The 21,279-nt window shown below is 47.3% G+C and overlaps 1 protein-coding gene across 1 annotated transcript; it reads left to right on the top strand.

The window, feature by feature from the left end:
• Positions 1 to 3,428: 3,428 nt before the first annotated feature.
• Positions 3,429 to 17,512, top strand: ENDOD1 (endonuclease domain containing 1). Its single transcript, XM_051780147.1, has 3 exons — positions 3,429 to 3,547; positions 9,657 to 10,469; positions 16,123 to 17,512. The coding sequence occupies exons 2-3, from the start codon at positions 10,176 to 10,178 to the stop codon at positions 17,254 to 17,256; spliced, it is 1,428 nt and encodes a 475-aa protein (XP_051636107.1). The 5' UTR covers positions 3,429 to 3,547; positions 9,657 to 10,175; the 3' UTR covers positions 17,257 to 17,512.
• The last annotated feature ends 3,767 nt before the right edge of the window (positions 17,513 to 21,279 follow it).

Below are 21,279 nucleotides of genomic sequence, written 5' to 3'. Positions count from 1 at the left end.
AGCCTCTTAGTTATGGTCCCATATTCTTTATGGTACCCACACATATTCTCAGTGCAATTTTATAGCTGCTTGTGGATTGTACCAGGAGACTGACATTCTTTGGTTATCCTAGTGCTCTAGGGTGTTGATCTCACCTAAGTGCTGGTCATTCTCTGAGATTATGGCAAGATCCCAAAAGACATTGCGTACTAAAAGAGAACAAAAACATTTATAAAGATCTCATGCCTCTTAGGAGCCTTAATAATGTTTTTCTCATCTACTTCTTGGCCTGTAGTGTAATGAAGATTGCTTATGTTCCTAATGGACTTTAAAAACTCCCTTTTAGCCTTGCCAGTGTAGAGATTTTTCCCTATTTCCTGTGTCATTTTCCTATTCTTGAAATCTTCTCATGTGTAGTCTTTGCTATCTGGCTCCCCTTCCATCTGTAACATTACTCTTACTTGTTGATTTTCACAGATTTTTTTCTGAATCCAGACAGGAATTTATTTGAGGCAACTTTCATTCCTGAGTTTTTGTGTCTCTTACTGTAGGCCATCTTCTGCCCACCCTAAAAGAACAGCAGCAGGGTGTGCAATCTCCTCTTTCAAAGCAATGTGGTACTGTGAAGGTGAGCATTTTCCCCAGCAGGGCAGAGGTTCAGTGTCAGAATGGAAATCTCCCAGCTTGAATTTTCCCCTTGCCTCCCTTCCTGTGAGAGCCTGTCTTTTGCCATCTGAGGCACAGCTTGCATGGGCTGATCAGAAGAAAATCCCTTTTCTGCTTTGGAGAGGCCACATCACCATTTCCTCCCTCAGGACGCTGTGTACTTTGAAGGACTGTGCCTCCTGCTGGGTAACAGACATGGAAGGGCACAGGGGATTGTTCAAGAGTGGAAGCTTGGTGCGGGAATGCTCAGCAAATGGCAGCCTTTAAAGAAGTTTGTGGGAAGTTGCTGTTTCCTTGATTGGAAAAAGAACAGAGGCTGGGCAAGGCTGTGACTCAGTCAGTGAGTCAGCAGGGGTTGCTTTCCGATGAGGCCATCTTGGCTCTTTAGCTCTCCGTCACACCTTCCCTGCTGCCATGGGACAGTAAAAACCTTTTACTGCTGCTTCTCTTTGCTGACGAAGTCATCCTGGCCCTTAACCTCTTCCCTGACACCTCCCACTGCATTGTCTCTCCAACTTTCTGCTTCTGTGCTCCATCTCATCCCCTGGGCTGCTGTTTGTTTTTGTGCCTTCAGTGCTCCAGTTCTGGATGGATTGAGCAGCTATGAACTCCTGCTTTGCAGTAACAGAGACATTGTGACCTATTCACCACAGAGGGAAAATCCCAGGAGTCAGCAGTAATTCTCTGCAAAAAAAAGACACAGGATGAGGACCTGATCTGGATCCTACCCAAGGCAGTCATGACATTCATCAGACACCACAGACTGTGGTTCCTTTGCCAGACATTAAACGAGCTGGACCAGTGCTGCAGGCCTGACATGCTGATTTTGGATAAGTCTTCTGTTTATTGTGTCTTTCCCTGTCTGCTTCCCGATGCACACGGCTCTCCACTGAGATCCCAGTGCTTTTTCAACATGAGATGTGATGTCAACCAAAAGGGACTCAGGGACCTGGGGAAGGAGGGTGCTGGAGGAAGGAATGGTGCCTCAAGACACACACAGTTCAGGCTTCCTGGACTCACAGCTTTGAATACACGCTCAGCTCCATGGAATCTCTCTTGTTTCTATTGAATTGATTGTTTTTGAGCTTGGGCAAAGCAAATAATTTTAGTCATGCAGTATTTACATCCAGGCAAGCAGCCAGAACATACCTCTGTCTACAGTTGCATCCACTGTTACGCAGAACTGTTCCACTGTTTTATTTATTAGCCAAACATCTCTAATAGCTAAGTTAATTTTATCCTTTCCTTAGTGATGGTGACCCAGTCTAACTGAGAGGAGTCTCAGTAGCGCAGTGCTCAGACTCTGAAAAACTGGCTGTCCATGCACCCCTGTGGCTCTGGCTTTGGCCCTGCTCACTTTCCCTCTGTCTTCTTGGTGTAGATGTGGAACAAGAAACCAGTGAAGTTGTCAGTCATGGTGGAGTGAAGGTGCACCCCTCTCTGTAAGAGCCAGCTGCAGCTGTGACTTTTAGCAATAACATCAGGAGTTGGTACCCATATTGTTCTATAAGTTTTTTTCTGATTTAGTTCTTTATCAATATTTGTTCAATCAATAGTTTTGTTCCAAAGAGGAGATTAAATTAGATGTGATCCATCTGGATTTAAAATTTCAGTTACTGAAAGCTTCAAGATGCAGCTAAGTACTTTTCATAAACAGGGCTGTAAGAAATAGAGCGACTGGTGTGAAAGCACAGAATCTCCTAATTTATCTCAAGTCTCCAAACCAGGAGTACAAGGAAGAAGAGTAAAACAGCTATATGTCATTCTGACGAAGTTAAAACACAATTCAAGTTCCTTTCCAGGAACATCTCAGTAGTGCAGTCCTCAAACTCATTGAAAAGAAGGTCAGCCATAGGATCAATTTCCACTACCTCCAAAGATGGCACATGAATGTAACACGTTTTCCTACCTAAGAGGATTGTAGCTAGTACCAGCCAGCAGTGAGTTCTGTTAACCACTGTGATAACTTTTAGTTATCCTTTAGTTACTGAACTAGCACGGTGTTCAGAGGGTTTGCTCAGTAGAAAGGCAACTCTGGCTTTGGAAGAGTTTTAACCACTTGCATTGTTTCTTTCAGACGTGGGCAGAAGCGAGCTTACTCTGATTCAGATGGAAACAAAGAACAACAGCTTGGAAAACAATGAACTCTTGACCCAGAAGTGGGATCAGCCAGGTTGTTTTCCTTTTAGCTCTTGATTACAAATTCACAGTATTTTAGCTGCTGAGGCCTCAAGGGAGCCTTTTGCATATGTGGAACTGTGTCAGTGCAAAGGGCTGGCACCCAGGAAACTGCTCTTTTCTTCTTACCACTGTTACTAGCCAGGGGACCTTGACACAATGATCCCCTCTCCTCAAGTCTTTTGCATTTCCCTCTTTATAAAACTAGGAATAATGGACCAAAGGCATTTGCTCTCTGACCTATAGCTGCAATGTCCAATGTAAGAGGAGGCTATGAAATTTGATTTTTTGTATTACAAAGCCTAGAGGGGTTTGATATGTAATTTTACCATCAAAACTGTCACCTCTATTTGAGGCAGACTGGTAAACTGAGTCCTGCTGTGGAACTCAGACTACAGATAAGCAGGCTTCTTCTACAAGATCAGTAGCCCTGAAAGAAGCCCTTCGTGGATGGCAAAATTTTTTCCCTTTCTGGGTTTTGATCTCTGTTTTGGGATTTGTGCAGAGGGGCAGGAGGTGCTCAGCTGAAGTTTAAGTGGTTAGTAATGGTTAGGAGTGTCAAAACCTGATTATCAGAGTTGGTTGGTTCAGAGTTTGTGGTGGCCAGTTCCTTCAGCTGAACATGGAGCTTCACAGTGGGTGTAAGCAAAGCCCTACCTGCAGAAGGAGGCCTTCTGAACACAGCATTGCTTGCTCCCCTGAAGACTCACTGCACATCAAGAAGGTGTGTGTGCTGCAAACACCTCTGCAGACATGTCTTGTCTTGGCAAGACCCTGCCTGTTTCTGTATCATTGCTGCTGAGGATTAGTAACTGAAACCAAATTTCACATTCCCCTCCCTTTTCCTGTTCTCCTTGGCCAGTTACCTGCCATGAACATGTTGCAAGCAGCCAAATCTCACGTCTGTCCCTGCAAAAATATGCAGATTAAGCAGCTTGACCTCATTGCTCCCATCCATGCTACCTTACTGTGCCCCTAGTAACTTTGTTTTGCCATCCTTGAAGGTAAAATTTTAAACAGGAATAGAGGGAGGAAGTCCTGGTCCTGTGCAAGGTGCTGCATCCCACTGGTAGGGAGTCCCACTCACCACAGCACAGCAGTTCTGTGAGCAGCTGTGAGGGGAAGACTGATAGAGATGGTGCCTGTGGGGGTAGGGCTTGCACAGGAATGTTTGGCGTGTGATGAATGTGCTTTCTGCACTGTTTACATCTCTCTCCCCTTCTAGTTTTCATTGTACTGGAGCCTGCCTACTCCAACAACTCCAACTCTTGCAGTCTTTGCCAGCTATGAGCTCTGTAGTCCATGCTTGGTAGGCCTCAAAGCACTTCCCATCAGGTGTCAGGATGTTCAGTCATAAACACGCGGAGTGGTTATGCACTGGCTTGTGCTAGAGGGATGTTAGAAGGCTGAGGTGCTCTCGAGGGAGTTCTGGTTCATTTGGTGCTGCACAGAGGTGATGGTCATGACCCGTGCAGGCTTTCAATTTTCTTTACAAAGCAGTGCCAAAACCATATACCGTGTCATGGTGACCATGTAGCTTAAGAGGGTTCCCGTGTAATGTGCTGGCTCCTATGGGTACTGTTCTATTGCATCCTGTGGGGATCCTATCCTGAGATCCTGAGTTTTACTGCGTGGGAGGAGATCTTGACATGAGACTCTACAGCACTGAAGACTAGCACACCTTGAATATCACCTGATGAACCATGTGTCTGGGGACTGGCTACTCCTCAGCCTGGTATATGACGAGTGTTACACAGACACAGACACGTTAATACCACTGCCCAAGAAAGTTAAGTCAGCAGGTACACAGCAGATCCCAGCAGGCACTGCAAAACCCGATTCTTCTGAGCTGTTCCCAAAACCAGGAGGCTCCCAGGTCTGTTCTTCAGAGGCTTTGGGTTTTGCTCTTGTAATTTAATCTGCAGTTCCAATAGCCACCTGTTTGTGTAGAGCTCTAATTTGAGGCCAGTACTTCCTTCCATCCTACAGTCAGTGTGACTAAAAGCACTGCTGCTTTTTTATTTTAGAGGAAATACCTTGTCCTGGCTGTGGTGCACCAGTGCTATTCTGTGAACTCTAAGGGCAGAATCTGAGCCCTGTACTCATGGCAGTGACAGAATCCTGGGACTGGTGACTATTTTTCACATCTGACTCTTTCCCCAGGCAGTACTGGACAAGAAGCAATATATGTGGAAAATATGATATTATGTTTATACCTAGCAGCAGTTGCAATATGTATTTCAGTAGCAAGGCCAAGGCCTGAAATGAGAATGGAGAAAGAGCTGCTCACTCGTCTCTCACACAGCCAACACAATTTATTGTTTCTTGGGCTAAATTCCTGTGGTGGCAGGAGTACGTTAGGTCCTACCTGAGGTTTGTCTGACCAGATGTGAACATCCTGGGCTCACTTTAAAGCCACTGCAGAGACAGAGGCATATCTGGAAGATGCTATCTTGTCTTCCCCTGGACATGTGGGATGATGCAAGTCACACCCTTGCAGTGCTTCCCTCTCTGTTAGGACAAGCTGGCTCCATATGGGCATCTCCACTGCCGATCCAAGTGGCACAGAGGACATTGGAGCTGGGAAGCAGCTCACCTCCATCTGTCAGGTCTGGCCAAACATTTAATGCAGAACATCTTGCTCCTCCTCCCACTCCTTGGTTCCAAAACACTGCTGTTACTGGAGACTGGTGTTACTGGGTGTGGCTACTATCTTGTCTCTTGATTAAAGGTTCTGGATCCTGTCAGCAGGTTTAGCTTTCTCGGGGATTATGCCTTTCCCCTTCCCTCCTCTGAGGTGATGCAAGCCTAACAAGTCTGTACCTCTAATTTTGTTCCCACCCATCAGTCTTCTGTCAATGCAGACTGTCAGGAGCTGTCTCACACCTTGTTTTCAGGTAGCATGTAGCACAGCGAGCTCTCAGCATTGACTGAATCACACTGCACTTTGGCAAAAATAAAACAAATCACATAATAAAAAATCAGTGTTAATACCTAGAAGAAAAGCATGTAAGAGGGTAACTTTCCTGTCCAAAACAGATTTAAGGTGTGTAAGAACTGCTGTGGCTCTGACCAACTGACAATCTGCAAAATAAGGACCATTGCAGTTGAAACATCAACTCTTTTATTGTAGTTGTTATTGTGTTAAAAATCATCTCCTAATTTAAAGAATAGAAGTATTGGAGCACATCTCTAAATAACTCATTTTGACAATAAATCATTTGCACTATTGAAAATATTGCCTTATATTGCTAATCTAAGTCTATCCTAATGCTGCTGTCTAGCATGGGATTGTCATTGTGCCTGTTTCAAGCAGCCTGATGATTAACAGAGATCTCTTGAGTCTGAAGGCTGTGATAAAGTGCTAAAGGATGTAGCCTTTGGACTGTATTAATGTTACTCAGTATTTATGCAATGCATTTTTACTTCATGGTTTACAAGGTCCCTGTCAGGCTCCCAGTGTGCAAGGTTTTGTACAAAACAGAATATGTCCCTGCCCTAACGGTGAGCAGAGAGCAGTATGTTTGGGTGCTTCACTGTTCCCAGTTGTCACCCTCTTTCTCTGGCTGTGCACCATGGACAACCTCCTCCATAATTTTATGTTTTAAACTTCCCCATCTTTTTCTCCTCTGATTTGGCTGTGACACTACTTTGAGGCATCCACTGCTGTTGTGGGTTGAGCCTGTGAATCTGGACAGGAGAAAAAGCAAGTGAGGAAGCAGAGGAGCCAGATCAGCATCCTTGGCAGTTAATGGCCTCTCACTGGCCCACCCTTGTGAGCATCATGGCAGAGGTGAGCAACAAAGCAGCACAGTCAGTGGAGGGCCATTCCTCACCAGCACCAGTGACACTGTGGGGAAGTTGTGAAGACAAAAGGTAGCAGAGATTGGCATCAAGGCCTGGTTTAAGGTGGGAATCAAAATCCCAACAAAGTGTTTCTAAGCTCTTTCTTAAAGAGTTTATTGTTCTTCTGCCCACCCCCTCCTTTAGTCTTTGGATCTCTCAGTTATAATAGGAAAATTGTTTCACTCTTGTTTTTCTCTAGCTCAGAGCTGGGCTCCTTTCCCAGACCAAGTTTTTAAACTAATTTTAAAAAGAGACTGTTTCCCCATGAGACAGTGAGGAGGCAGATATGCTCTCTGACATGCCATAGCATGTTTGCTGGTACTGTTGTGCTCCAAGCCAAATCTTGATACATACAGCACTGGAGTCTCTCCCAGAGGTCATGGAAGAAGACAGGAGATCCAGTCTGGAAAAATATTTGGAGTCAAGAATGTTTTGAAAGACTAGAGTAGAGGGGTCAGTCATGTGAGGAGATAGATCTTCTATTTGTAGCAAATCCAGTGTCAGCTGTGTGAACAGAGACAGGGCTGGAGGATCAGTGTGGGAAAGCAGGCAGACAAGCCTAGCAGCTTCTTAGTGGCTAAAGGGTTTGGATGCTGGCATACTTTTCAGGTTTGTTTTGCAGGGAGGTATTCTTTTCATTGAGTCATTGATCTTGATGCTTGAGACTCTTGGGAAAGACAAAGATTGGTCATCCATGTCAGGTCAATGAAAGTGGATGAAAACCTCCTTTCATTCTCCTTTTCCTGTCTTCCTCCTAATACTTTCTCCTTATTTTCTTATCACAAGTGACTTTTCTCAAAATGCCCTCATCTTTTCACTTGACCTATCACAATCTACCTCCTGTGTTTCCTCACACCTATTTCCATTTGTTTTCCTCCTTAACCTTTCCTTAGTACCTCGGTTTTTCTCAATTCTAACTTTTGCCCAATATCCTCCTTTTCCTCCTGGTCCACACCCTCTCTTCTTGCCCTTCCCTCTCTCCAGTCTCTCGGTCTTTATTTTCCCCAACACACTTTATCTCTGTTATGCCTTGCAAACTCTGTGTACATACAGTCTGCTGCCTGCCTACAGCCTCTCCTGTCTCCTACACACCCCTGTCTGCCACTGAGAGATCAGCTTCCTCACAAGGGGAAGCAGAGGGGCAGACACTGATCTCTCCTCTGTGGTGACCAGTGACAGGACCCAAAAGAATGGCCTGAAATTGTGTCAGGGGATGTTTAGGTTGGATATCAGGAAAAGGTGCTTCACCCAGAGGGTGGTTGGGCACTGGAACAGACTCCCCAGGGAAGTGGTCACAGAACCAAGCTCCCCAGAGTTCAAGAGGCATTTGGACAATGCTCTCCGGCACATGGTGTGACTCTTGGTGTGGTCCTCTGCAGGGCCAAGAATTGGACTTGATGATCCTTATGGGTCCCTTCTAACTTAGAATATGCTATGATCCTATGATTACTTTTCTCACATGTCCCTTCGACCACATCATCTGCCTCTTTGCATCTTCCTCGGGCTCCCAGTGCTCCATCACATTAAGCATTGGGTATTTGCCTGCACTGCTGGTGCTGCTTGGCTTGTTGTATTCTCACCCTTCAATGGGTTTGGAGGAGGCAGCTCCAGATCCTGTGCTGCCACCAGCTGACACTGCCACCACCAGCTGACACTGCCCACTGCCAACCCAATGAGTATTTTACCAGAGCCCTTCTGCTCAGATCAACAGCCTTAGGGCTGTTTTGGATCTGATCTTATTACTCCTTTTGGCATCAGTCCCTACAGGCCTCATTCCCTATCCCTACCTATAGGTATAACTCCCTGTTGTGTCCATAAAAGCACTTGATAGCAGATAAGCTACTGCAGCACTGAGTCATCAAAACCTCTGACCAACTGAGAAGATATTTTCTTCTGCTGCCCAGGTAATTTCAAGTTGGGGATCAGAAAAACATCTAATAGCTAAGGTTTAGCTTCAGTTCTTGATTTCCCAAGAGCCTTTTTACATTCAGGAAAATGAAATTTTGTCTGTACTTTCCTTTCTGTCTCCTTTCCTGAACATGACTAACTCTTTCTGTCAGGCCTGGGTGACCAGTCATCTGCCTGGACCAAAATCAAGCCCACTTACTACATTTCCTGCTGTTCCCCATCCTGTCCAGCCTGCTTCTGTCTCCCCAGATGATATCACCACACTAAGAGATGCTGACGTATTTCCTTGTCTTGATACTTCCAGAAGTCATCTCTGAGTAGAGGAATTATAGAGTGCAGTCTATTTTTAGCCTATTTTTATTTTACAGGCTCCTTCTCTGACCCTGGGCAGGCACTTCAAGCACTCACTGTCCCGTTTCATCACTTGTAATATGGACTACTCCTACATTGTATAAGCACTTGTGGAATGGTAGCACTTGGACTTTTTTGCTTGGAAAACATATTTTAAAAGGAACTTGTGCCCTATTGGCACCCAGGATTTTTTAAATTGTTGGCAACACAGCTGATCACATTTCACTTCATGGGTGGGAAAATGCCATTTCTTGACTCTGAGGAACTGCCCTGTCCTTTCCATCCCCACTATTCTGAAAACACCAATTTTCCCAGTCACTGAAAGAATATAGCCTTTTACTCAGCAGTAGCCAAGGTATCACAGGCAGCTGTTCACTGGGCAGATGGCTGCTCTGCTGAACATAAACTCAGAGGAGCGCTTTCATTCCCTTTTTTTTTACCAGTTCTACAGGTTTGGTCAAAATGTTTAGAGGGGTATGTGATCTGAGGGTCTTCATTCTTCTACTTTTTAATCTCTTCTGAGAGAGGATCTGCCATGGTGAGGTGATACTGGAGGGTCTTGAGTGCCCCATACAACGCCAGGAGAGAGAGGGGTGAATGTCTTTCCCAGGCATCTAAGCAGCATGTGGCTGGCAGCAGTAGTGATTACAGTCACCCCAAAAAGAGGAAAAGTGGATTCCCAGCAGCTTCAACATCTGCCACCTCTCTTCTTCCTCTCCCTTGTCCAGGGTTGCGGCTGGAGAGGACAACTAATACCTTCTTTGAGGCGGTGAATCTGACTTTGCAGCATCCCCCTTGACAGCCCCAGGAACATTTCTGGCTGTGTCAGCCAAAATTCCTGCCGGGGACTGCTGCAATGCAGCACACCACACCCCCGCCGGCACTGAGCCCCAGCCTGGACAGCCGGTGCTGCTCAGCTCCAGCCCTGCACTGCCATAGGCTTCCCTCCTCCTCTTCCCTACGAGCCTGATGATTTCAGGTTGCTTGGCGTTATCTCCCGCGGGCAGTTGGCGTCCGCAGCGTGTGTCAGAGCAGCCTGGCGCACGGTCGGTTTCTCAACGTGCTGCCTGCAGAACGCGCTGGCTCCCCGAAGGGATCGGCTGTGGTTTCATATTTCATTTCCCTCACACGCTACACCCGAATTCCAGACGCTTTCTGGTTTCGCTGCTGCATGGACTTAGAGCATAGGTCCTTTGCCGTACCCAGCGGAGGCAGACGGGGCTTCCCTCAGCGCCGGGGAGTGGACCATGAAGACGTCAATTGTATTTTTGCTTTGCATCTCAGTTTTCCCAGGCTTTTCCCAGGGCAGAGTTGTTAGAGAGGATGAAACTGGTTTTGCTGAGTGTAACGTGTTCTTCCCTGGACAAGTCCCACCCGAAGGATTTACGGAGCCGTTCCATGTGAAAATCTGTCAGCACTACAACAAAGAGCCACGCTTTGCAACCCTCTACAGTACTAAGGACAAAATCCCCCTTTATTCAGCTTTTAAGTTTACAAAGCCAGCCCAAAGCGAGGAGGAGAACTGGCTGGTTGAACCGCAGGTAAGTCAGCTTTTCCTTTGCTGTAAAGCAAATGTTCCTGGTGAACATTTCCTCTGGGGTGAAGCTGGGCTAGGATTCTGCTAAGGAGGCAGGAACTCTTGCTTGTTGAACTTCTGTTGGTATGAATTTAACATGAACGGAACTTATTTTTGTGCTTGGAACTAAGCAAACAAATAGTTCCTTGTCCCAGGCTGCTTATAATGAAAACTGTGAGGCTGCTGCAATGCCAGGGGAGAGGAAAGTCCTCTTTGACACCAGCTGATGTGTCTGTCCTGCCGAGCCAGCTCTCGGGGGCAGGGAGAACTGCCGGTGGGTTAAACATCGCAGTGTCAAGTTGAAGTTTATTCTGTTGCCATTGTGATCGCAATGTTGATAGGAGTTCTTTAGCTTCACTGAGCCGAGATAAAACATCCATTTGTGGTTCACCAAGTTGATGCTGCAGCTTTTTGGTGTCTCTGTGTTGCAGACTGTTGTAGGGAAATGACTTGCTGTGTCCTGGAGCGTGCAGGCTTCAGTCAGGTCAGAAGTATGCAGAATTTTGCTAGAACCTCTGTGGTTTTTGTCTCCCCTGACACTTGGCATGTTTAAGCAAGGCCTTCACGATGTTAAATTCAAAGGAAATCCTTAAAAAATTGCTGGTGCCTTAGGAAAGCATGTACTGTTTACCTCTGCTTTTCTTTTTTGCTGTGTTTCAGATATTTCAGCAGTGATCCTGGGGAATTTTATAGTAAACATCAAGCTACCCCGTCTGTTGAGCTCAGGAAAGATTGTCAGTGTACAAGGGTGCTTTGTTGGGGCAGGAATGGCTGTAGTGTTCGAACACTGTGTTGGGAGTGCTACCCTCAGGTGCTAGATGTTGCCAGAATCAAAGCTCACCCCTCTACCAGGAGAGTGTCTACTGTGCTTATTTTTCCTGATGTGGGGTGATAAGATACTAAGGCCACAGGTAGCGAAGATAGGAGATCCTACACCCCTGTCTTCACCTTGGACTGTCTCTCTGCTCTCTTGGCTGGGCTTTGAGTTGCAGGAGTTCCTACTGGCCTTTTGATTTTCTCTCCTTCCACTTCACAGGCAGCTGTGGGAAGTGTCTGCTTACCCTTTTAAAAAAGAGGGAAGTGTTTTGTGTACTCTACCATTATTGAGTCAAAGAAGGGTGATGAATTTTTAAAGCACAAAGAGGAGACCTAGGTGAGCAAGGATTTTTGGTCGATGCCATGGAGGCAGTAAGGTAAAGCTGCTGACTTTAGATCCTTCCTCACTTGCTTTGGGCACTGACACTTTCTGTAACCTCTAGACCCCATATTTACTCCTGCTCCTTGTGGCCTGACTCTCCAGACCTGCCCAGGCAGGCTCAAAAGCTGTTCCTGCCATGTAGCAGTGGGCAGCCCTTCCACAGCAACTTTGTTTCTCCTTCGCCTTGCTCCATCTGGCTTCTCTGCCCCTCTCTACTCCCTCCCTCTTTACCCATCACCTTGTCTTTGTTCCTGCCAGCACCCTAGAGCCCCAAATCTTGTGTATCCTGCCACAGAAACCTACTGCAGCTTTAGAGATAATTGGTCAGGTGCTGCTTTTAGTTGCTCTGGCTTCTCCAAAGCATCCCCGCAGGTTTATATTCTTAGTTGACACTAGCGGGTCCCCTTCGCCCATTGCTGAAATGCAGGTGTCTCAGAGATAGAAGGTAGCAGCTCTGCAGTTCACTGCAGGAACCTCCATCTGAGACAGAAAAGTATTAGGAAAAAAGTCTGCGGAAGAAACTGTACGGGGAAGAAATCTGGACTATGAAAAAATCTTATAACTCGAGAAATAAGTACATACACCCTTCTCAGGTACTACCACACTGGATCTGGGATGACAAATTGGGGAAGAGCTTTCATACCCATTATGTATGTTCTATCAAGGCTAGGTCAGATGGCTTCTGAAGGGAATCCTTAGCAACACCTGCTCTGCAGCATAGTCCAATGAGGTTATATTGGTGATTTTCTGGGCAACTTCCTTGCCAAGACAGCGATAGCTGGCTCAATTGCATAGTGGTATGTGCATGCACATGGAGATGCGGAAACATAGCAAATAGAAAGAAATGGCGATAGAAGCACACTCAGCACTTTGATGAGGGCCTCAGGTTTGTCATATGTTTTTCTTTTGGGTAATGACGTAAGTGGTGAGGAAACCGTCTCACCCCCTGCATGCCTACCTCCTCAGGAATGTCTGCCTGAGAAACAAATGCCAAATGTAGCACAGAGGCAGTAATTGGGTGAGAAGTGTGAGGAATGTCAGTGCCACCCACTGCCAACTGGCAGCTGGAAACAGCGAATTAATTCAGCAATTAGTGGAAAATTAGAGAGCAGGAAGGGTAGGCTGATGAGTAGGGTACTGATGGGACTCCCTGGGGCACAGGTCTGAAAGCCTGCTCTGCCACAGATTTCCTAGAGGTTGAGAGCAAGTCACTTAGGTGCCTTTTACCTTGTTTTGGTTGTCTGAAAATCTCTATGTTTGACTCTTTCTGTAGCTTAGAGAGACATGGAAAACTCTGGAGTTGATTTTTCCATCCTAATATATGAGGGGCTGGATGAATCACCTTGTGTTTTCATTTGGTTGGTGACTACCACCAGGCAGATGACCAAGGTGGCATTGTGCAGCTATAGTACAGCTACCTCTGAGCTGCTCTTGCCATCTCTCTTGGTAGAGAATCAAGAGAAACAGGTACTTCTAGAGCAATGTCTTTCTACAGAAACCTTGGCATAAGACACACTTTGCCTCCTCCCTGAGAAATGAATCCCACACTAAATTTGGATGAAATATTTCCACTGCAATCAAAGGTATAAGCATACCTGAGTCAGTAGCAAGGGGAGTGGGATGCTGAAGTTCACTCGGGTGGGGAAGCTGGGAGGTAGCATTGTCCTGCCTTGTTAAATGACCAAATGCAATGAAGTTGCCTGCCCTAATAACTGTGTGTTGCCATACTTTTAATCCCCCTCTGCCTCTGCCCCATTTACGATACTGCACCCCCCGCTTAATGACGCATCAATATTGTTATGTGCTAACATCCATACAGGCGTTCAGGTCATAATTTTTTTTTTAAATCCCCATCCTATAAATGAGGTGTTTACCTGTCTGCTTGGATCTTGCCCTGAGCTGTTCCAGGTTATTTGGTCTGGTGGCTTCATGGGTGACTCCATGAATGCAGATATGCTTTGAGGTGACACAAGCCAAAAGCTTTTTGAAGCAGTGAGGAAAGGTAGCTTACAATGCAGATTAAATGCAGTGCAGGAGACAGCTTGCCTTTGGGGCTGAGCTGGAGGAGGCATAAAAACCTCAGTTATGCATGAGTTATTACAAACCATAATATGAGTTATTATAAGCATAACTAGATGATGTCAGAGCCTTACACATGAACAGCACACAGCTGCATTTTTATCATGTTCTTTTTTAATTGGACCTAAACAATCCCAATGGTATGTACAAAAACCTGAAGCTGGACAGGTAACCAGGGACATATTTTCTTGATAGGTACCACAAGATTTGTATGTAACAGCTCATAAAGAGAGAAGAATTAAGTTTATACCATCTGTTTAGTGTAGGCTGGGAATTTCTGACAGGAAGCAGAGCTGATCTGTCTTGGGTCTTTGTGTCCTTGTAGTATGGCAGCATTTGCCATGGGAGTGAGATGGGATGAGTGTCTCTGCGAGGGTGTAGAGTTCCGAAGGGTCATAGCACTGAGGGCAGTTCCTGGGCACAGCCTCACACCTGTGCCCTCTCCCCCTCACCTGTACTGTGGAATTAAACACACTAGGTGCATCTCTTGTCCCATGGCACACCATCATCTCATCAGAACAGGGAGAATGGGGGGGTGGGAGTGGGCAGGAGAAGATAGTGATTTTGTTGAATGCAAAATGTCAGGCCTCATCAGCCAGCTGCAGCTTGTGAGTTTGACCTGCCTGAGCAAGAGAAGCAGAATAAGTCAGCAGTAGTGCAGAATAAGTCTTTTTAAAATGGTACATTTAAAAAAAGCTATGACTTGTGCATCAGCACATGGGACTCACTGTGTCCTTCCAGTCCTGAAGCAAGAAGAATTAGATGCTTCAAAATGAAGAGCAAGAAACATCCTTCAGCTGGAAGTTGAGGCAATGCAGCCCTCTGCAATGGCCAGTCTTGGCACTGTGACCAGGCTTGGTGCAGAGGGAGCCCTGTGCCTTGACTGCAGGGGTTTGGCTGATGCAGGAGGCCAGCCAGAGCTGCAGTTCCCAGGTGAGGGTGATGGACAGCTGCTGACACTTGCTGGCACTGGCCCTTTCACCCTCACTCTCAGCCCAGGCTGGTGAACTCTGAGAAGGTAATGTGGATGCAAACTCTCTGTAAGGTTGCAAGGACATAGTTGGATGTCTGTCCAAGTGCACTGCAGGGTGACCAGGGGACAGGGAATGACTGGGCAGTGATTCAAGGTAGACTATGAACTGACTACCATAGATGTCTCTGAAGTACAATATTAGTGCAGTAAACAGTTTATAGGCCAGGGGCAAAGGCAGCAGGTTTAATTGGGCCAGCACAGTGCTGGGAGCTGAGGGCCACAGCCTCTGAAACAGAGACTACTGGAGGCAGTGACTGCTGGAGATCGTCTGGCACTTCCGAGCTTCTACCAACATGTTCACCCTCTAATCTGGGAATGAAAATGACAATCTTGGCACAGCCCTCTGGAGCGGCTACAGGCAGTGTCAATGGGAGTGACTGTGGAGGAGACACGGCTGCAGCCACCTGGGGAAGACCGGACACACCCTGACATTTAATGCTTCTGAGAAAGATCTGAACACACCCTGACATTTAGTGCTTCTCCTTCCACTGCTGTAACTGCCTCCCCCCTACCCTGCCCCCTCCCCTTGTGCATGACTCCAGGACAAATTCCCACTGCAGTAATTGCTACCTCTGGCTCCACTACACTCCAGACACAAGCAGGTAGCACAGATTCCATCGAGGCACTCTCATCCATGTTATGCCAGAAGCTGTGCGGTCACTAAGGATGAGTTTCAGACTATTAATGACAGGAGGATCAGACTACTAATGATCAGCCCAGCAAGAGCCCTAGGAACTCACTACTGTGTCTCTTGTTCAAGGGAGGGAAGTTCAGGTCACCTGACATGGTGCCTGTCTTCATTCTGGCTTCTTACACAGTAAGTGGTGAGAGGTAAATGCCTTCTCTAGGCATCTTAGATACCAGGGGTTGTTTTTCCCCCCCCATGGCTTGGATTTGATAGTTCAGAGGGACTGAATTAAGGTGGCATGGTAGCTTCTTAATGAACTTCATGTACCACCATCGTAGGATGATGAGAACATGGTCCTGAATCAAGGCATCTATTCAAATCTCTTCTAGAAAAAAGCCAAAGTAGGTGGCTGGTGAGATTCTGGAGGCTGTGCTGTGGACCAGACTGGAGAGCTGCAAGTATCCTTTGCAGCCTACACCTATGTGTTTGACAGGGAAGCTAAGTAGAGAATACACTCCTCTCAAGCACTGCAAGGAAAGTAAGGAGGCGGTGCAGGATTTCAATCCAAGGTATGGCATGTAGTAGCAGTCATAATGAAAAGTACATTTGAAGGCCCATTTTATACATTGCTTTCTAGAAAGGTGAATTGCATCCAATAACTCTTCTTTCTACTGTTTCAGATAGATGATCCAGAAAATGACTTGCATGAGATGGTGCATGAAGCTGATATCACTGGCACTGTGGCCAACCTTGGTGCAAATCAAGCCCTGACCTCAGACTATGTGGGCTCTGGCTATGAGAGAGGGCTGCTCAATCCCAGCTTGCTTCATGAGAAGGATTTCCAGATGGCCACTTACACACTCACAAATGCCGTCCCTCTAAGCCCAGCTCTGAGCAAAAACTGGCACAGAGACATCAGGAAGGTAGTGGAGCAAGCTCTGATCCCTCACTGCTCCAAGAAGGATCATCTGTATCTCCTCGCGGGTGCAATTCCTTCCAGTGTCCGAGTTAAAGGCAAGGTGTCAGTGCCAGAGAGCCTATGGCTGGCAGCCTGCTGTGATGCTCCAGACGGATGGTCCCTGGGACTAGTGAAAAAGGTTAATGATGAAAACAGCCTGGCAGACCTCACGGTGGGAGAGCTGGAGAAGCAGCTTCTAGCAGAAGTTCACTTGTTCAAGGGCGACTGTGGGAAAGACAAACAAAACCAGGAGAAAAGAGAGGCAGTATTGCAAGCTGTCAGTCAGATCCACTCTGGGGAGAAAGTAGAAACAACTGACAACCAGGAGACCAAAGACAGTGGCTGGGTGAGAAAAGTGGCTGGCATCATTGCTACCCCTTTCATCAAACTTCTGGAACTCCTCATCTATGTCTTTGTGGAGCTGGTGAAATTTGTGTTTTATTTTCTGTGGCTTGTTGTCAAGCGAGTTTGTGGTACAGTTCTGGATGGACTCTACAGCTTGTGGAGTGGGTTGCTGTCCTACCTAAAAGCCATCAGCATGGTGCTCATAAGCATTCCTTATGATCTGGGAAGGGTCATCGTCAATATCTTCCTGGGCTTTCTGCAAATTGTTCAAGATGTGGTGTCCCTCACCTACAGGATCCTGAGCATCCCAGTGGGGTTTGTCCTTCACCTCGCTGCTTTCCCCTACTACTCCATCTGTGCCATTCCATCTGTCCTTAAAGACATAGCCACCGGGATTGGGGGCACCTTCTCTCTGGTCATCAATGCCACAGTCGCAGTTCTGCATGGCTTTTATTACCTGGCTGCTCACATAGTCAAACGATTTGTCCCTAAAGGCTCCTCTGATGACTGATAAGGATGGAAACCAAGGCTGCAAATACACGGAGTGAAGGAGTAGTGGGGCAATGCTTTAAGATATGTGGACAAATGCTGTCAATTTTGTTCTGGTATTTATTGTAGTGACATTATGAACTGACTGGGGAATAACAGGGAGGGCCGAGGCAATGTCTCTCGGGGCCACCACCATTGTAACTCAAATTCTGCCTGTTCTAAAATGTTTGGGTTTTATTGGTGCAGGCAACAAAGTTTCTGTGACTTGCAGGTGTCAAGATGCTTCCTCTGGGAAATGCTCACTAAATGTGGTACGAGGTTATTTCTTTCCAGCTTTGATGACACTGAGACTTACACAGTGGCAGTGAGCCCATCCGTGCTAAGAAGGTGATGATGGTCAGAGAAGGATTATAGTTACAGAGAGTTTTCTGGGACTTGAAGAAAAGAGAAGGAGACAAAAGTGAAAGGACTTGGGGCTGGGAAACAGCAGGGAGCAAGGTGGAATGAGGGCAAGGTCCTGATGTTGATTGCATTGCTCATTGCACTGGGGTCCCACTGGTGGAGGGAGTGCAACTGGGTGCATCTCATTGTCCTCAGGCCTTTCCAGACATCTGAAATGGAGTGGATCTTGCTGCAAGAAAAGACCCATTGCCCATTTTTTCACATAGTGGGAAAGCATTTTCCCTTAGCCATACCAAGGCCATCTTCCCCCAACCCTTCCTTGCTCTCTTGGTGACCACTGAAGGTGTAATCCCTGAAGCTTCAAGATGTGATGTTCTCTGAAGGTCTAAGCCCCTGAATGTCTGAGCGTGGAAGCCCTTGTGCCTGCTCCAAAGCTCAGCGGCATCCAGGAATCGCACTTTTGGCTTCAAATCTGTTGCCACCTGCCTTGCCTCTGTTGAGAGCTGACTGTTCCTGAAGCACGCAGGGGACTACAGACTGTCAGATGGGAGGAGAGGCAGGAGAGGGTCCTGGAGTGCAGGATGTGTTTTGCTGTGTAAACACCTGCCGAGTGAGCCCATGCACAAGCAGACATCTTAATATCGGAGGCAGAATGAACCCTTCTTCTGCATTGCTCATCATCTCACTCTTCACCCCTTCTCCCTGACAGCATGAGCCATGTTCCCTGACATCTGGGATACTGGAGCTGGCGCACGCGCAGGGGATTTGCAGGGGACCATCAGGGGTTTGCAGCCACATGAGGGCCACAGGGACATTTGCTGCTGCTGGAGGAGGGCACAGGGTTGCTGCCCTTCCCCAGGGCTTTGGATCTCTTGGTGCAGTTGCCTGCAGGAGGGAGGCTCTATGTCTCAGCAGTATTTACTTTTGCTAGACTCCAAGAGGCATTTGGGAGTCCTACATATATGGATCTTTCCCTTCATTCCCATCTCTGTCCCTCCCTTCAGGACCATGTTGGTGTGGACCTCTGATCTGCCACAGCATCCCATAATGAGTCCTGCGAGTGAGCAAGCAGGTGATGCCATCCCATAGGAGACCCAGTGGTGCTCTGTTGGTAGTGGCCAGTCCTGGGTTGAAGAAAACCCAGTTACTAACACAACAGCTTTGCCCGTGTCATGCTGCCTGCAGCAAGGCTGAGCTGGGTGTAGTTGGATTAAAAGGGAAAAGGAGATTTACCTGGTTCATGATGGGACAGAGAGTTGTTTCCTTAGCTCAGGGGCTGTGTCCAAGGCAAGCAGATGTGTGTGCATGTCCCAGATCAGCACACCCTGACCAGGTGGCACCCTGTTCAGCAGTGGTGCAAATGGCAAAGTTGGTGGTGCCAACAATGGGGATGAAGTAGGAAGGCTGCGGGATTAGTGGTAAAAAAGGATGACTCCTTGTCTCACCCTTCGTGGGGCACAGCTGGTTTATGGAGAAAGAGAGGCCATCTGCAATCAGTGCTGGCTTTGTTCAAGAGGAAAGGCGGCTTTTGTATGCCAATATGGCTATAGTGGGTAGAGTCAGCAGTGTTTTACTTCAGGGATTTTGGGTGCAAAGGGCGAGGTCCAGGTTGCTGCTCCCAGCAGGCCAACAGCAGCCTGCTAATGCTCTCCAAACTAAACTTTGCATCTGTGTCCACTCAAATATGTCTTTTCTGCTGCTGAGACAGGTGCAGAGCTGGTTTCCCCCTCCTTCACGAGACCCTGTCTCAACCCCACCACTCCTCTTGGGCTGCATGACAACTGTCAAGGCAGGAAAGCATCCAGCTCAGGTCCCAGGAGATGCCAGAGTGGGGTGACCGGGACCCCAGCCTGGGGGACCCAGGATCCCCAGCAGCTTCTGAAGGCACGTGTTGTGGCAGTAGCTCTCAAATGCAACCCAAGCACGGGAGGAGGAGCTGCCCCCCACAGCTGCCTGTCTCGTGCCTTCTGTTTGGCCTTGTCTCTGACCCATCTTAGCTGTGAAGTCTTGCTCAGTGGTCAGGGATGCACTTCTTGGGGTTTCTTCACCCAGAGCAGCCTGCCTACACCTTAACGCAGCAACCCCTGCATCCCAGCTCCACTGGCATCTCCAGTGCAGTGCCCAGTCACAGTGATATGGGAGCTCATGTGCTCCCAGAGACAGCAAAGCTGGGGAACCTCAAGAGGTCTGGATTGTTGTATCCCCATCACAGTCACTCCCCAGCCTAGCTCGGGTCAGGCCCCCAGGTCTCTACTGTATCTATGACTTCTGACTGCAAGTGGACAGTCCCTGAAATCTAAGGCACTGCAGCTCTGTAGGATTTGGGCAGATGTGTAACAGTGTTACTAAAATTGTCTTCACACACTTAGATTTCAAACGCTAAGAACCGTAACTGTCATGGGGCATTTTTCTTCCTGGCTACACATCTGGGCGGGTGATGGGAAATCTGCCTCAAATGCTGAGCAATTATCACAGAACAAGCAACATCCTGCTACAAAATGCTGTTTGAGATTATTCTTATCTAGGTATGATTTATGGTTCCAGAGCTTTACTCTATCCTTGGAAACATATGGTTTCAACAAAATAAAATGACTTTTCCAAAGTGGGGCTGGTATAACTTTCTGTGGTAGTTGCAAATGAGATAATGTAATCCAGGGTGCCCTGACTAATCGAGAAAGCATCAGCAGCACAGTTGTTCTTTGTTACAGCTTGACATCTGATATTAATGGCCTTTATGTGCTTTTAGTGCTTTTAAAACACCTTTCCTCTCTCAAAACACTCTAAGACTCAATTGATTAAGCTGCAGAATATGTAGGTAAAAGCTGAGGAGTTGCATGCAACAAATTTAGCTCTGTATGTGCCAGGAGAGGGGATGCTTTGATTCTTGTGAGATGCGATGAGATGCAGCTGGGGTGCAGCATGATGGCCAGTTTGATACAGAAATCACATCACAGCAGCATGGTTCTTCACAGCCGACAGAGACAAGCTCCTCTTGTATGGTGCTGTTCCTTGGACCGGCCTATTATCACAACTTCTTTAGAAGGAGAACAAGCACACTCTGAAAGTGGCAATTTTCCTCCTCTGACAGTATGGAGATCCTGGGATGAGTAAACCAGATGTTGACACCTACATTTTGCAAATACCTGTCTTTGGGCAGACGAACCCCTGCAGCTGAGTCTATATCCGTCTCAGGTGTGTAGAAGCTGGTGAGGCACTGGCACAGGCACAGGTTGCCTGGAGAAGCTGTGCCTGCCCATCATTGGAAACAGTTGAGATCAGGTTGGCAGGTTGTGTGGAGCTTTCAGCAGCATGGTCTAGTGGAAGGTGTCCCTGCCTCAACCAGGTCACCCAAAGCTTCGACACAGGGGTCTCTGCACCTCGAGGTGACCCTGGTCTCTGCTGCATCCACTCTGGGACCAGGCATTGATAATGGAAGAGGGACTCAGCAACCCCAGCAGCACAGCCCTGGGCTCAGGCCCTCTGGGTCACACCTCTGCTGCCATTGTGTGTTTTGGAGCTCCTCACCTCTGTGTGGAGCTCCATCACCAGATCCGTCCCTCCCTCCAGCTAGGGAGCTGCTCCTGTTCGGCAGGGAATCGAGCCATGCTTGTTCACAGGTTATCTCTCCAGCATAGTCATGCCA

The sequence above is a fragment of the Manacus candei genome, unplaced genomic scaffold (assembly GCF_025592945.1).
Source record: "Manacus candei isolate 608988 ecotype Guabito, Panama unplaced genomic scaffold, ASM2559294v1 h1tg000014l, whole genome shotgun sequence".
NCBI classification, from domain to species: Eukaryota; Metazoa; Chordata; class Aves; order Passeriformes; family Pipridae; genus Manacus; species Manacus candei.
Note: the sequence above shows the minus strand (reverse complement) of the source record. Positions and strands in the feature narration are given on the sequence as shown.

Excerpts from the sequence above, each read along its gene's own strand:
- ENDOD1 (XM_051780147.1), top strand. The coding sequence starts at position 10,176 with ATGAAGACGTCAATTGTATTTTTGCTTTGCATCTCAGTTTTCCCAGGC. Across the intron at positions 10,470-16,122 it reads ACTGGCTGGTTGAACCGCAG|ATAGATGATCCAGAAAATGA; the intron begins GTAAGTCAGCTT and ends CTACTGTTTCAG.